Source organism: Corapipo altera, unplaced genomic scaffold (genome assembly GCF_003945725.1).
Source record: "Corapipo altera isolate COAL_440 unplaced genomic scaffold, ASM394572v1 75, whole genome shotgun sequence".
Lineage (NCBI taxonomy): Eukaryota > Metazoa > Chordata > Aves > Passeriformes > Pipridae > Corapipo > Corapipo altera.
The window spans coordinates 10,833,678-10,847,242 of NW_020884887.1; the positions used below are offsets into that span (position 1 = coordinate 10,833,678).

General features: G+C 57.5%; 1 protein-coding gene across 4 annotated transcripts in view; it reads left to right on the forward strand.

Annotated features, from left to right (window-relative positions):
* Positions 1-3,491: 3,491 nt before the first annotated feature.
* CAMK2A (calcium/calmodulin dependent protein kinase II alpha) overlaps positions 3,492-13,565 on the forward strand; it is a 34,746-nt gene continuing 24,672 nt past the window's right edge. Inside the window, exons 1-3 of one of the 4 annotated variants that reach the window (XM_027643759.1) lie at positions 3,492-3,760; positions 9,397-9,491; positions 12,252-12,311. In XM_027643759.1, coding sequence (XP_027499560.1) covers positions 3,699-3,760; positions 9,397-9,491; positions 12,252-12,311 — 217 coding nt within the window. In that variant the 5' untranslated portion in view covers positions 3,492-3,698. The remainder of the gene's footprint in view (positions 3,761-9,396; positions 9,492-12,251; positions 12,312-13,565) is intronic. The other 3 variants (XM_027643758.1, XM_027643761.1, XM_027643760.1) reach the window with 3 other exon arrangements.

Below are 13,565 nucleotides of genomic sequence, written 5' to 3' on the forward strand. Positions count from 1 at the left end.
GAGGATGGGGATGGGATGGGTTGGGGTTGGGGAGGGCAACAGGCTGGGGATGAGGATGTGGGTGGGATGGAGTTGGGATGGGATAGAGATAGGAGTGGGGATAGGATGTGGGTGGAATGAGGATGGGATGGGTCAGGCAGGACTTCAGGTACCTCAAAGCCTCTCCAGCCCCACAGGCATTTCCCACCCGAGAGAGGGAAGGCAATAAAAGCCCAGTAGCAGGACAGGGGATGGATATCTCAGCAAACTGCCACAGTGGGAGGTGGCAGAGCAGCCCAAGCACCTCATGCTGGGGAGAGGGTATTCTGGACCAAAGGCACTCTTGTCCTTTCTCCTTCCAGAGATCCAGGGACATGTGGTTTTTGGAGGTTTTTCCGCACCCAGAACCAGCACACAAAGGCCCCAGGGAGCCACATGGCACCTGCTGAGTGTCCCCAAGTATCACGACCATGTCCACAGGAGGGTCTTTGCCCATGGACCCTGCTGTTGAGGAGAGGGTGGCACTGAGAACACCCCATCTCAGCCAAAACCAGCTTCCTGTGGTTGCAGGAGCGAGTGCTGGGGCCCACAGGGACAGGGCACGTTTGCAAACACAACCCTAAATGTAAATCAGTTCTTACCACGGTATTTATAACCTTATCTAAAAATAACCCCAAATTCAGCTTCCCAGAGGACAGCAACTGAGCATCCCCCAGACCCCAGCTTGCATGTGAAACTGTCCCAATAATTTTGGAATGTCTGCAATACATAATTCACAGCTCTGCTGGTTCTGCCCCATCCCCTGGGAGCAGAGGGGACCTGGTGCAACCCCCCCAGGACACACTGGTCCTCCCTGAGCTGCCATTCCAGTGCATTTGGGGTTTTGCATCAGATCTCAGGTGCCCACCCTGGGGCAGCCCCAGGCTGGGATGCAGAAGCTAAATCTCTGCAGGTAGAGCTGGAGCAAAGGTGGGGAGAGCAGCCCAGTGATGGAGAGGATCACTGGGGATGAAGGTCTCCATCAGGTGGCCAGACCCGAGCACGGCAGCAGGAGAGCAGCTTGGCTCCCAAAGCCCTGCAGGAGCAAACTTGGGATGGCTGGAAACAGAGATATCTTAAGTATACCCTGAGGACCCTTGGAGAGGGCTGAAACTACTCCCCTATACAGGGGAGCCCCCGCTCAGAAGGGGAAGGTCTCACCCAGAGCTCCTTCTCCCCTTGGATTGTCTCCAGGCACCCAGGAGCAGAGCCATGCAGCAGTTCCTGCTTGGGAAAACATCATCAGTGAAGCAGAGCATGTTCAACACCCAGAAGTCTGACATCCCCTTACCCTCAGAGGGAAAAATGTCGAGGAAAAGCAAAAAAAAAAAAAAAATGGATAGAGAGGACGGAGGGAGAAAACTTTCCTGGAGAGCTGTGTCTCTGCCAGGCAGGAGAATCCTAGGGAGGGAGGCAGGGTCCTCACAGGGGGCTTTGCCATCACCCCCTGCCTGGGTGAGGGGTTTGTGCCATGGGGATCAGGGGTGCAGTGGGGGTCCTGGGGGGAAGGAAGGGACAGATCCCTCCTCCCGGCTACAGGAGCACGCAGAGTCACGCGTGTGGGGTTGAACACGTGTGCCAGTGTGGGGGTGGGCACTGGGGGGGGCAGGTCACATTGCAGAGCCCACGGGGACACGAACATTAGCACAGGCAGGAGTGGGGTGGGGGTGCAGAGCTGCTCATGGGCATCCATGGGGTCTCTGGAGTGGGGAGGCTCTTCCTTTTGCCCTTCAGCTCTGAGGGGCTGGTGGAGGCTGCTGCTGGAGGAGGAGAGCACTCCCACAAGCATCGGGACACACTGGCCCCCACAGCAGCACCCACCTCCTGACACAGCCCTGGGGGTGGTGAATGAAACCCCCTTTTGAGTGGGAATGAGATGGGAAGGAGTTGTGCAGGGGCTGGGAGGTGTTTTGGGGACCATCCCCAGGGCACAGAGGGCACAAATGCATTGCCCTCACCCCAAGTGAGGGTGCCTGGTGTGTTCTGCCGATGCCAGGGCATGGCCAAGGTGGGTCTGGAAGCCATCAACCCTTGGGGACCGTGGCCCCATCCCTGTGCCTGTCCATGGCTGGGAATCAGGTCCCTGCCCTGCCACCAGGGATGCAGGATCTCCTCTGGCTGGACCAGATGGGAGCAGGAGGCTGGATGCAGGAATGCAAGGTGGGGATGAAGGTGGGTAATGGTGCAATTAATGGAAAAGCCATTAGACCTTTCTCCTCCTCCCCCTCCTCTTCCTCACTCCACCACTTGCTGTCCTCCTCCACTTCCACCTCCTTTCTTCTCTCCCTCTCTGCTCCTCCTTCTCTCTCCCCTCTCAAAGATTTCTCCCTATTTTTGTCTGGTTAGAACCTTTTCTTTTCCTTTTAACCCTTCCATGGCAGCCCGAAAGGGAATTCAATCCATCTCAGCTGCCAAAGGCAATGCCCTCCCAGCTGGCACAGAGCCCCTTCTCCTGGTGCTTCAGGGGCCCTGCTGCTGCAAAATCATCCAGAAACAAGACAAAAGCTTAGTAGAAAGCTCTTCTGGAGGGGTGGTCAGCAGGTGGAAAGTGCAAGGGGTGGTGTAAATGGAGGAGGGGGTGCAGGATCCTCAGTGGATGATGGTGGGGGCTCCAGGAAACCCCTTCCCTGAGGTTTGGACCTCATGACTCTACTTTTATTGCGCTTTTTGTGCTTTCTTATGTTCAGCATGGCAGACAGGCCACACAGCAGAAAAAAGTCAGAGGAGGAGGAGGAGGCCAAACCTTCCTCCTATTCCCATTCTAAAATCCCCTCCATCTGCCCCAGCTTGGGCTCCATAGGGACATAGCACCCCAGGACACAGCCTTTTTGCTCCCCTCTAGTTTTGCTTCAGGTTAAGCCACTCACCCCACTGTGTGGGGGACCCTCAGGACCTGCTCCCCGGGAAGCCCAGAGCCCATAGGGAGACCCAGTGGGCAAAGGGGGGGAGCAGGGAGCAGCCAGTTCTCCCCTGCAGTGTGATCAGGGGTAGCCCCCCTGGGAACCCTGGCTGAAGGTGGGACAGTGTGGGCACCTGGGGACCTGCCATGGTTTCTCCAGCTTCTCCTGACACACTTCTGTTCCATCTGCTCCCTCCTGCTGCAGCACGTCCCCATCCCACAGCGCCCCAGGACCCCAAGGAATGCTGCTGTGGGCACCAGCAGGGCCTGTATTTTTTTATGGGGGGGGGTGGAGGTAAGCTGTTGCCAGGGTGACAGCATCCTCCTGCAACATGGAAACCATGGTTTCCATGGAAACCCTTTTTGCCCCAATTATTTTACCACTGCCATATCCTTTAATTTGCCTTTAATAGTTGTATTTTAGACATTCCCTCCCCTCTGCAGCAGGTGGGTGACCCCCGGGCAGCCCCCGGGCTGGGTCCCCAGCAGGGCCATGGTCCCCATGGAGGGTGGCGGGTTTGGGAAGCAGTTGCCCCGGCAACAGAAACAGGGCGTTTCTGGCAGCGGTGGTCACCATGGGGACGGGGATGCTGACGAAGGCTTGTGAAGCTGAGAAGACAAATTGCCCTCATCATTATCTCTGGGCTTGTCAATCAAACATATTCCCTTATTTACCTCGGCGAGGAGAGAGCCCCGGGAGCACACGGAGAGGGAGGGAGCGAGAGGAGAACTGCTTGCCCCAAACTCTGCACTGGGGAGGGAGCATTTCCAGCCCCTCGGGATGGCCACCATCACCTGCAATCGCTTCACGGAGGAGTACCAGCTCTTTGAGGAACTGGGCAAGTAAGTTGGAGACGGGGCTGGAATGCTTGGAGCAGGGCTGTTCCCTGGCTGGGAAAGACCCTCAGCAGTGCTGGGAACTGCTGGAGACGCGGGAAACGAGATGGGCACGGAGAGATGCAGTGGGGATCAGTGAGAGGACTCGGGTGAGGATGGGGGCTGCCAGCCCCAGATCTGCATCTCTGTCCCTCCCCGAGTTCAGGGACTGCTGATGGGTGTTTGGCTGGGGGCACGGGGCACCCAGAAGTCTGGAGCTGCCTGGGGAGGGGACAACTGTCTCTTTCATGGAAAAGCTGCTCCCAGAAAAGGGTGCTGCTGGTTCCCTCAGGAAGTTCCCCAGCCGGGAGGAGGGATGGGACAGCCGAGGAGGAAAGCCTTACATTTACAAATACATTGGGCGCCTCTTACATTTCTTTAGGGAATTTCTCTGTACGGATTTACCAGGGTTACTAGTGCTGCAGGAGACCCAGCCTGCATGGCAGCCCCCAGAGAATCCTGGCAGGTCTTGGACAGACCCAGGATGTCCCTCACCCCTGCCCCTGTCCCACTGCGGGTGAGCCACAGCCCTGCCTGACCCTCCTGCTGGGGAGGGCTCAGCTCTCAGGTCCGGGTGTCACCGCGTGTGCCTGGATCTGAGTGTGTGTGTGTGTGTGTGTGTGTGTGTGTGTGTGTGTGTGTGTGTGAGTGCAAGCAAAACTGCCTGTGCACGGTGAGGCAATCCTGGGGAGCACTGAGCCCCCTGGGGTGGAGCAGGGGATGTCAGGTCCTCCGTGCAGAGGGATGCTCCGCGTCTCACCCAGCGTGTGGCTGTAAAACGGGCGCGGGAGTGAGCAGGCGTGTGCCTCTGTTTTGGTTTTTGTGCCTTTTTTTTTGGAGCTGGTGTGTGAATCTGGGGTGTGTGGCCACCGTCCCCATGGAGTGGCTGGCAGGTGGTGACGGGCTCAGGGTGCCTGTGCCGGGCAGCTGGTGCCTGTGCTCCAGATGGGAAGCTGTGTCCATCCCTAGGCACAGGGACATGCTCCAGCCCCGCAGCCCTGCATCGCCTGGGTACAGGGCAGCCTGTGCCTAAACGTGTGCCCACACACACACACATGTGGGCATTGAAAATGGGGGCGAAGGAGAAAGGAGAGGGCAGAGATGGAGAAATGGAGAGGAGAAATGGAGAGGCTGAGACAGGGAGCACTTTGTGCTGGGCTGAACGCTGTTCACATTCCCCAGCCAACCCACAGCACCAGGGTGCTGCTATAAAGTGCAGCTCCATGGAGGCGAGTGGAGCCCCCCATCCCAGGATACCCACATCCATTCCCGTGGCATCAGGGTGGCTGTAAGGGGCTGGCAGGGAACAGTGGGTTGGGGAGTGGGTCCTTGTGGTGGGGACAGCCCCAGCTCGCACTGTGGGCAGGGGATTGGGCATCTGCTGGGGAGATGGTGCAAGGTGGGTGCTTTTTCCAGAGTTTTCTTGGCTTTTCAGGGCTCTGAGGCTCTGTGGTGGTGGTAGGGGCTGGGCAGGGGAGGCAGTGGCTGTTGGGTGCCTGCAGTGAGGCTGCAGGGCCCTGGCTGGGCAGCGGTGGCTGCGGGGATGTGGAGGGGAGTTTGCAGACCAGGAGTGATGGGGTAGGACCGGGAGGGCTCCTGAAGGTGTCTGGGATGTGACACTTTGCTGGGTGGGTGGCGACACCAAAGGCTGAGCACCCAGGCTCAGAGTTTGCCTGCATTGCCCGGCGCTGTGGTGTAAAACCACCTGGACAGATACATTTTAATGCATTCACAAATAAAGGAGCAAAGCTGGTGCAGCAGCTCACCAGCCCCTGTGAGCATCGTACCCAGCCACCCCACCCCCGGGGTGATTCAGGGGCATCATTCCCAGCTTGGAGCATCCCACGGTTTTTCCATCCACCAAAGAGGGCAGGTACAACCACAGCACTGAGGTGTGTTCCCGAGTTAGGGGCTCCACCAGGCTAGCCAAGGTGCTGTGGGGCTGGTTGGGGATTTTCCACTGGGATGGTTTCCAGCACATCCTGGCACATTCAAAAATCAGCGGTTTCCCATGGGGAAATTTCCGCTTCATGGGCTTAGAGAGGGAAATCAGGACGACGTGCCGCACCTCTGCTCTGCTGCTGCGGCAGCTGCTCGCCGTGAGAAGTGTCGTTCCTCCTCCGGAGAGATGCTCCCGGTGCCGTTTGGGGTGGGGGGGTCCTGGCAGGGGTGGGCAGAACGGTTCTCCCCCTGCCAGAGCCCGATCAGGAGCAGTGTCCTGCAAGGATTCGGAGCAGAAAGGGTCCATCTTGAGTTTGCTGTCCCCGAGGAACTGGGGTGGGCTGTTGGGGGGGACACAGTGTGTCCCCAGCCTGGCTGGTAGGAGTGGGGGAGGTGGGTGCCAGGCTGCTGCGCCCACCCTGTTCCTTTGCCATCTCCTTGGCTGTCACCCATCCTGACTCCCAGGCAGGTGGGGTTTGAGATGCCACACACTTCATGGCAGCACCACGATGGGGCTTTGGGGGCAGGCAGAGATGGGGAGAAGAGTCTGCAGAGCCTGCTCCGTGGAGCACAAGCCCTTGGCACATCCCTGCACCTCCCAAGCATGGGAAGGCATCTGTTCCAAGCGGGGGACACGGAGCTGGGGAAAACCTGCTCCTGCAGCAGCCCCCGCAAAGCGGAGTGAGTGAAGGGCTGCTCCGATCCCCCACGCTTGCAGAGGGCGGTGGACAGCGGCGAGGGACAGGGAGAAGATCCTGCCCACGGCCCCCCAGAGTAGGACAAACATGAAGTGCAGCTCCACCGGCGCCTCCAAATCCGCCCCCACAGCAGGTTCAGGGAGAGGCTGGAGACAATTACAGTGCTGAGCCTTACGATCAGCCCCTCCACTCCTGGAGCTGCAGGAGAGGGGGCTTATTAAAAAGGGGAAAAAAAAATAAAAAATGGAGGAACAAAAAATCCCCAGCCCACACTCTTCTCTCTAGAAAGGAGATAAAATGCCTCGGAGGAGGAGGAGGTGTTGAAGAGAGGGAGGGCGGCAGCAGCACAGCCGGGCGCTGGCAGGGAAGGTGTGAAAAAGGGGGAAGAGGAGCATCCCGGTGGCAGAGCCACTGCTGGGGCTGGGGGGGAGGCCGTGGGGACAAGGCATGGGGTCATGCCTGGACTGGGGACCAAGGAGCAGAAGCTGCAGGGCTGGGACTCAGCAATGCCAGGGCTCAAGGCTGCAAGGACAGAGCTGGCTGTTGGGCTGTGGGTCCAGCATTGCCCTGCGCTGGCAGCCAGCAGGGGAACAAGGACACGGTCTGTACCCATGGCCCTGCAGGTGATGTCCCCGTCCCGTGCTCAAACTGGGACATGCTGTCTCATCCAAGCCAGGCAGAGATGGGGGCCCAACTCCCACCAGGGTTTTGGTGATCCCCATCCAAAGACCCGCCGCCCTGGGAAGGAAGGGACACGCTGCTGCCCATGGCCAGGGAACAAGGCATGATTTCTTTCTTCCAGAGGGGTTTCTTGAACGAAGACAGGGCTGAGCTCCCTGCCTGGCACCCCCAGTGCTGCCTGCATAGCCTCACGAGCTCCTGGTGCAGAAGAGGATGCCTGCCTTTGCGGGGAAGGAAATGCTGCATTTAGATGGAGCCAAGGGGAGATTTTTTTTCCCCTAGGCTGGAAAGATCCCACACGGGGCTGAGAAGCAAGAGAGCAGCTTGGCATAGGGAGTAGAGCCTGTCTACACTCAACATGCTGGGTTCATGGCCAGTGCAGACTCACTGAAGGACCCCACTGGAACTAGGATTCGGCTATGGCAAGTGTCCTGTACCCCAGAGTGTTCTACACCTGCTTCCAGTGCTCCATGTTCCACCCACCCTCCAGGCTCACAGTGTCTTGACTGTGCTTTACAGACCACAAATAGACATTTGGTTTCTGTTAGGAAGGTCTGAAGGGGGCAAAAGCCAGGAATGCAGCTGGGGATGTGAAACCTGTGCTCTCCCATCACGGCTGCTTTATCCCGCTTCCCACCGCTCCCCTTTTCTCGCCATTCAGTCCGAATAAATAGATGAGCAAGTGGCTGTGGGCGCTGGGACCAGCAGTGGCCAGGGTTCCCCAGCCTCCAGTGGATCTGGGACATCTATGTCACTCCACCCTCATGTTGGGTTCTGCAGTGAAAACGTGTGACTGGGGCAGGAACCCCCAGCTGGGGAAGGGGGGCATCCCTGCTTGCTGTACTCTCTGCTCCAGACTATCCTGCCCCTGCAAAAGTATCACACGTGTTTTTAGGAAAAAAAATAGAGAAGATGAGTCCCAGGGATCTACAGGAACCCACAAACCCCACATACTGTGGCGTTCCCAGTGGGATGGGGAGAGCAGCACTGCAGGACTAATGATGGCTCTGATCTCTGATCCAGGCCAAGTTGGATATGAAGCATTTTGCCCCCCCATTCCAATTAATTTCCCCCCACCCCCTCCAGGATTCAGCGATATTAACAGCTCAGCTCTTTCAGCAGCCAGGATTAAACGTCAGGACGGGGAAGCTGGGAAGCACCGGGATGCTGTTCCCCCGGCTCCCTCCCGGCACGTGCCGTGAGCGATGCTCTGCGCGGCGGCGCTGGGAGCGTGGGCTGCCAGCTCTGCTGGGGCCCCTTCCCCATCCCTCAGCACCCGCTGCTCGCCTGCTCTCCTAAAGATCACATTCAAACGCAAATTGCCCGTCTCCACCCGCCCCCACCGGTAAAATCAATTATCCGCCGCTGCTCGCCAGCCCCGTGGCCTTTTATTCCTCGGCAGGGAGCTGGAGCGGGGTGTCGGGGAGTGGGGGGAAGGTGGGGTGGAAGGTGGGATTGCTTTTGATAGTTGTTATTTTAGCGATTGGAAAGGTTTGGCAGGAAAGGGAACCTGGCACAAAGGTTATGCTCAGCATGGCCAGCAGTGTGTGTGTGTGTGTGTGTGTGTGCCGTGCCACAGCTCCCAGCATCATACCGGCACTGGCAGTGCCACGAGCTGGCAGGACTCGGGGTATGGGGAACAGGGGCAGAGGGGAGTCTTTGGAGTGTCCCAAGCAGCCGTGCTCGTTTACCTGCCAGATCCCAGGAGAGCCTTGCACATTGGCTCATGCGTGTGCAAGGCACAGCAGCATCAGTCCCTGTCCAGCTTGGCTCCAGGGGTCCTTGCTCACAGGATCCCCTGGGCTATCCCTGCCTGGGTGGCAGTTTTGCAGCTGGGGGGACCTGGCACTGCTCACAGCTGCCAAGTGCTGCTGTGGTTGCAAGGTCTAGAGCAGGCTGAGCCACACAGGCTGAAGTGTCCGAGAGCTTCGTGGCAGCCGCAGCCATCACAGTGTCCCTCAGGAGCCAGTGCCTCCAGTAAATCATTGCCCCTTTTCTCTTGGGGACAGGTAGGGCAGAGCTGGGAGGAAGAGGAGTAAAGGTGCACAATGCCTGGAGTGTCCCAGAGGAGCACGGAGGGAAGAATCCCACATTCACCCTGCACCCATCATTTCCCAAGGAGAGTGGTGCAAGGAAAGCTGACTGAGATCCCTCCAAATGTTTTCTCCAAATCCCTTCCCCAGCCACCCTCCACATCCCCATTCTCATCCTACATCAGGGCTGAGCTGTGCCCTTGCCCACACCACACCCCTCACCTCTCCCTGTGGCTTCTTCTCTTCCCAGGGGCGCTTTCTCCATTGTCCGGAGATGCGTGAAGGTGTTGGCAGGACAAGAGTATGCAGCCAAGATCATCAACACCAAGAAGCTCTCTGCTCGAGGTAAGTGCTGGGGATGTTCTTGGGGAGGTGAGAGGCAACCAGGGCTTACAGAATGAGGAATTTGTCCCATAGGACCCCATTTCTGTTCCTGAGATCTGCCACCACTCTGCAGCAAAATGCTGGTGACAGCCTTGCAGCAAGCCAGACCACTGCCAGCTTCAGGCACTGGGTAGCACAGTTATTTTGGAAGCATCACCTTCTGAGAGGGCCCTCACTGACCCCCCATCCCCACTCTTGGTGGTGCAGGTTTTCTTACTCATATACCTACATCAGTGAAATCAGAACGTCCTTTCAAGTGAGGGTTTGACTTCATTTCTAACAGTAGATGGACCCTCACCCCTCGCTGCCATCTGGTTAATCACTCTGGTGGAGCACATTGGCTGTTTGCTGCTGGAAGAGGTGCTGGTGGGTCTGTCCTGGTGGGTCTATCCTGAGTGCTCCTCGAACTGAGGCTGAGCTGAGCCAGCAGAGAAAAGCATCAGTCAGCCCTTGCCCCAGGGCACAGTCCCCTCTGCCCCCAGGAATGTGGCAGAGGAGCTGTGATGAGGAGGATGGAGGGGATGGGGCAGCAGATGCTGTGTCCCCACTCCAGCTCCTCTCTGGCTGTCGGGACTGCAGGATGGGTGCCGAGAGCAAGCATCCTGCCAGGAGAGTTTAATTAACCTCCCTCGGTGACTCTCCCTCCTGCCACTGCTGACCTCCGAAGGCAAAACTGAAATGCAGAAAACTGTGACAAGCTCCTTTCTGACCTGGAATTAAACCAACATGTTGCAATCTCCCTCCCACCATGCTGCTAAAGTGGCACAGCACCAGCACTGAGCCTCCCCAGCTCCTCCAGCATTGACCCCTGCCCTTCTTCTGGGATATGGACCATTTCTCTTCCTCTGAGGCTGGGCTCCAGGTAGAGTGTGCAGTGCTAGGCTCAGCTCTTGGCTCCTGCCCATGTACCCCAGCTGGCAGCAGGGTGGGCAGAAAATGCCTCCCAGATTTCAGGGCTGCCTGAAGCAGCAGATTGAGCCACCCCCCTCTATCCTGCCTCCACTCGCCTCCTCAGGCAGTTTGCCCCTCTTCGCCCTCTCCTGGGGTTTGTGCTGTCCCTGCAGTGGCTCTGTGCCCATCTGCCCCCTGAGGAGACTTGGCCAGAGCTATTTTCCCTGCTCCACCAGCTGAAATCACCAGCTGCTTTTGCTAATGATCTGGAACCCCCATTCCTGTAGTGCTGCCGCTTCCCCAGACTGGGACAAGCCCCAGAGGGGCATGAGGAGCCACTATCCCATGGGGATGTGCCACTGGCTGTGTCATACACAAAGGGGGGGAAGGTAGGGAGGGAGGAGTGGGGAAAAGAAGCTGCAAAACATCTCCAGCCATGGTCTGTTTCTTCAGACATCCTCCTGGCTGCTGACACAGAGGGGCCAGCAGGGGAGAAAGTGGAAGTCTTGGAGGAGAAATGGGGTTTGGGTGAAGGCAGGAGCTGGATTTGTGGGATAGGAGAGGAACTGTGGCCATGGGTCACTTCCCCAGATAATTTCTTGCCTCACTGTCCCTCCAGCCCATCTCTGTCATTCACTTTAGTTGTGAAAAACAAAAGCCTAAACCCCAGCCTCTCCCTGTCACCCCATCCCATCCTGGGAAGGTTGTGCCCCATTGGGGAAAATGCCGTGGGGAGCTGAACGAGGCCATGGAGGCTGTCCCAGCCTTCAGCTCACAGACTCCAGTACAGGCTGCAAAATTCACTCCAAACCCGGGGTTGACTCTCCCACTGGATGGGGATACTGAGCCCTGGGGAAGGCTTCAGCCCTGCAGAGAAGGGGCTGTATCACCTTCACATCTTGGCGGTCGGAGACACCCAGGTTTGATTTGATGCAGAGCGAGACTCCGGGGTGTGAACCTGCAAGGGAGCAGCGATAGCACTGAGAGACAAGCAGCCCTAATTATATCCTCACTTGTCCCTGCTGCAGAGTTCCTGCTAGCATGAAATTTCCTCCAGACAGGCACCTCCATGCAGGATGGCTGGGTCAGGTGTGAGCAGAAGTGGAGAGGAAGAAACAAAATAATTTACAGATTCATTCTGAGGTGCCCCAGGGTGGAGGATTTTTTGGCTCAGCTCAACTTGCTTCGCCCAGAGCTCCCTTGTCTCACATTCCCAAGCCAAAAGCTGAGGAATGGGATCTGTGCTGCCTTTTTGCAGACAGGTACAAGAGCAAAGCACATTTTCAGAGCCAGGGTTTTGTGATGCATGAGAGCAAAGTCCTGATGTGGAATGGCTGGTGATGGTGATGGGGAACGAAGCTTGTAGCCCCATTTCAGCCTGACACTTCTCACCGGTCATTCTGTTTCTCAAATTGTACCATGCAGGACCAGAAATGTCCCTTCTGATTACTTGTACCTGGAGGAAAGGGAACAGTGCTGCTGTCAGGGACAAACCAAGCAAATCCAGGATATTCAGGAGGTGATCAGAGATTGTTCAGCTAAGAGAAGGGAGAGCCCAGGACCACCCATGGCATCAGTACCTAGGGGCTTGATTGGGGGCTAGGATAGTGCTGGGATGGTGCCCATCAGGCCTTGATGCTGAACATGCCCCCAGATCTGCTATTCTTTAGCAAAAAAAAAAAAAAGAAAAAGAAAGATGGGTTTTCTCTTTGCCAGCTGCTCTGTCCCCCCAGATTTCCTGTGCTGGCAGCTCCTCTGAGAGCCCAGCAGGAGCTGAGAGCAGTTGAGTCCCTTCCTCAGATCCTAATTTAGGGCCGTTGCCTCTTTCAGATCACCAGAAGCTGGAACGAGAAGCCCGGATCTGCCGCCTCCTGAAGCACCCCAACATTGGTAAGCACACCCTGCAACCCCTGTTGTTGGGGCTCCGCTGCCCACATGCCCTCCCGTGCCCCAGTCGGGGCTAGGGGGTCCCCATCAATAATCCAGCCCTGCCTGCAGCAGCACGGACTGTTTGTCCTTCCCTCGTGCTCCGGCCACCATCCCAGAGGAGAGGGGCTCGGTGGCAGCCGAGATCCGCACAACCATCCTCTTCCTCGCGGGAAGCACCATCCTTAACGGGGCCATGGGGAGAAAGGCCTCCACCAGGCATGGGGGGATTGAAGTAGGTCCTGACTAACCCACTTGGCCATAGCTCCCTCAGGGAGAAGCGGAGCCTCAGGAGGCTGCAAAGGGCTATTTTTACTGCTCTCCCCCCGTTCGGGTGCCGTATTCCTCTGCATGCTCCAAAAAGCGGCTGCAGCTCGGAGCAGCAGCAGCAGCGCGGGGCGTGTGGGAGGAGCGATGGCGGGGGGAAGCGAAGACTTTCCCACCGACCGTCCATCTGAGAGTAGCCTCCTTCGGAAAAGCTGTTTCAGGAAAACTCCTGAGCCCCTGCAAAAGACAAAAATAGGCCAGAAGGAGAGAGAGAGAGAGGGGAGGGGAAAAAGCTGCAGTAAAAAAAAAAAAAAAAAATAAAATCCCAAACTCCATCCCTGAGAGTGATGCCGATGCAGGCTCTTGATCCCTGCGGATAGTCTGGATGAAGCTCCTCTTCCCTCTGCTGCATCCCAGGATGTGCCGACCCCAGTGAGATCCTGCAGCTTTGGGGAAAGCATTTGGTGGTTTCTGCAGCCCTCTCAACCCACAGTCAGGAGCTGGGAGGGTTCCCCTGTGGCCGAGCTTCTCCCTGGCCCCCTCACTGCTCCGGTGACCTGGATCCGTCCTTCCCCAGGAGCTGCTGCAGCAGATCCAGGGAGCTAGATCCAGGGCCACTGGGACCAACCATGTGGCTCCTGTCCCATAAATATTTCAGTTTGAAAAAGGACTGTCAGCTCCCATCTGTCTCGGCACATGGCTGCATGGCAGGTCTCCCCTGCATTGCCAGGGTGACGGACCCCACAGGCTTCCCCAGCCTCTGGTCAGGCAGGACCAGGAGCTGCCCTGCAGGGGTCCTGCCAGGGAGTGCAGCATCCCCTTTGCACCAAAATACAGGCAGTGATTGCTGAGACATGAAGGAAACACACTGCAAATGCGTGAATAGCAGGAAATACTAAAACCAGAGGAACTCACCCCACGAGACCCGCAGGATGGTAGCTGGGCCACACA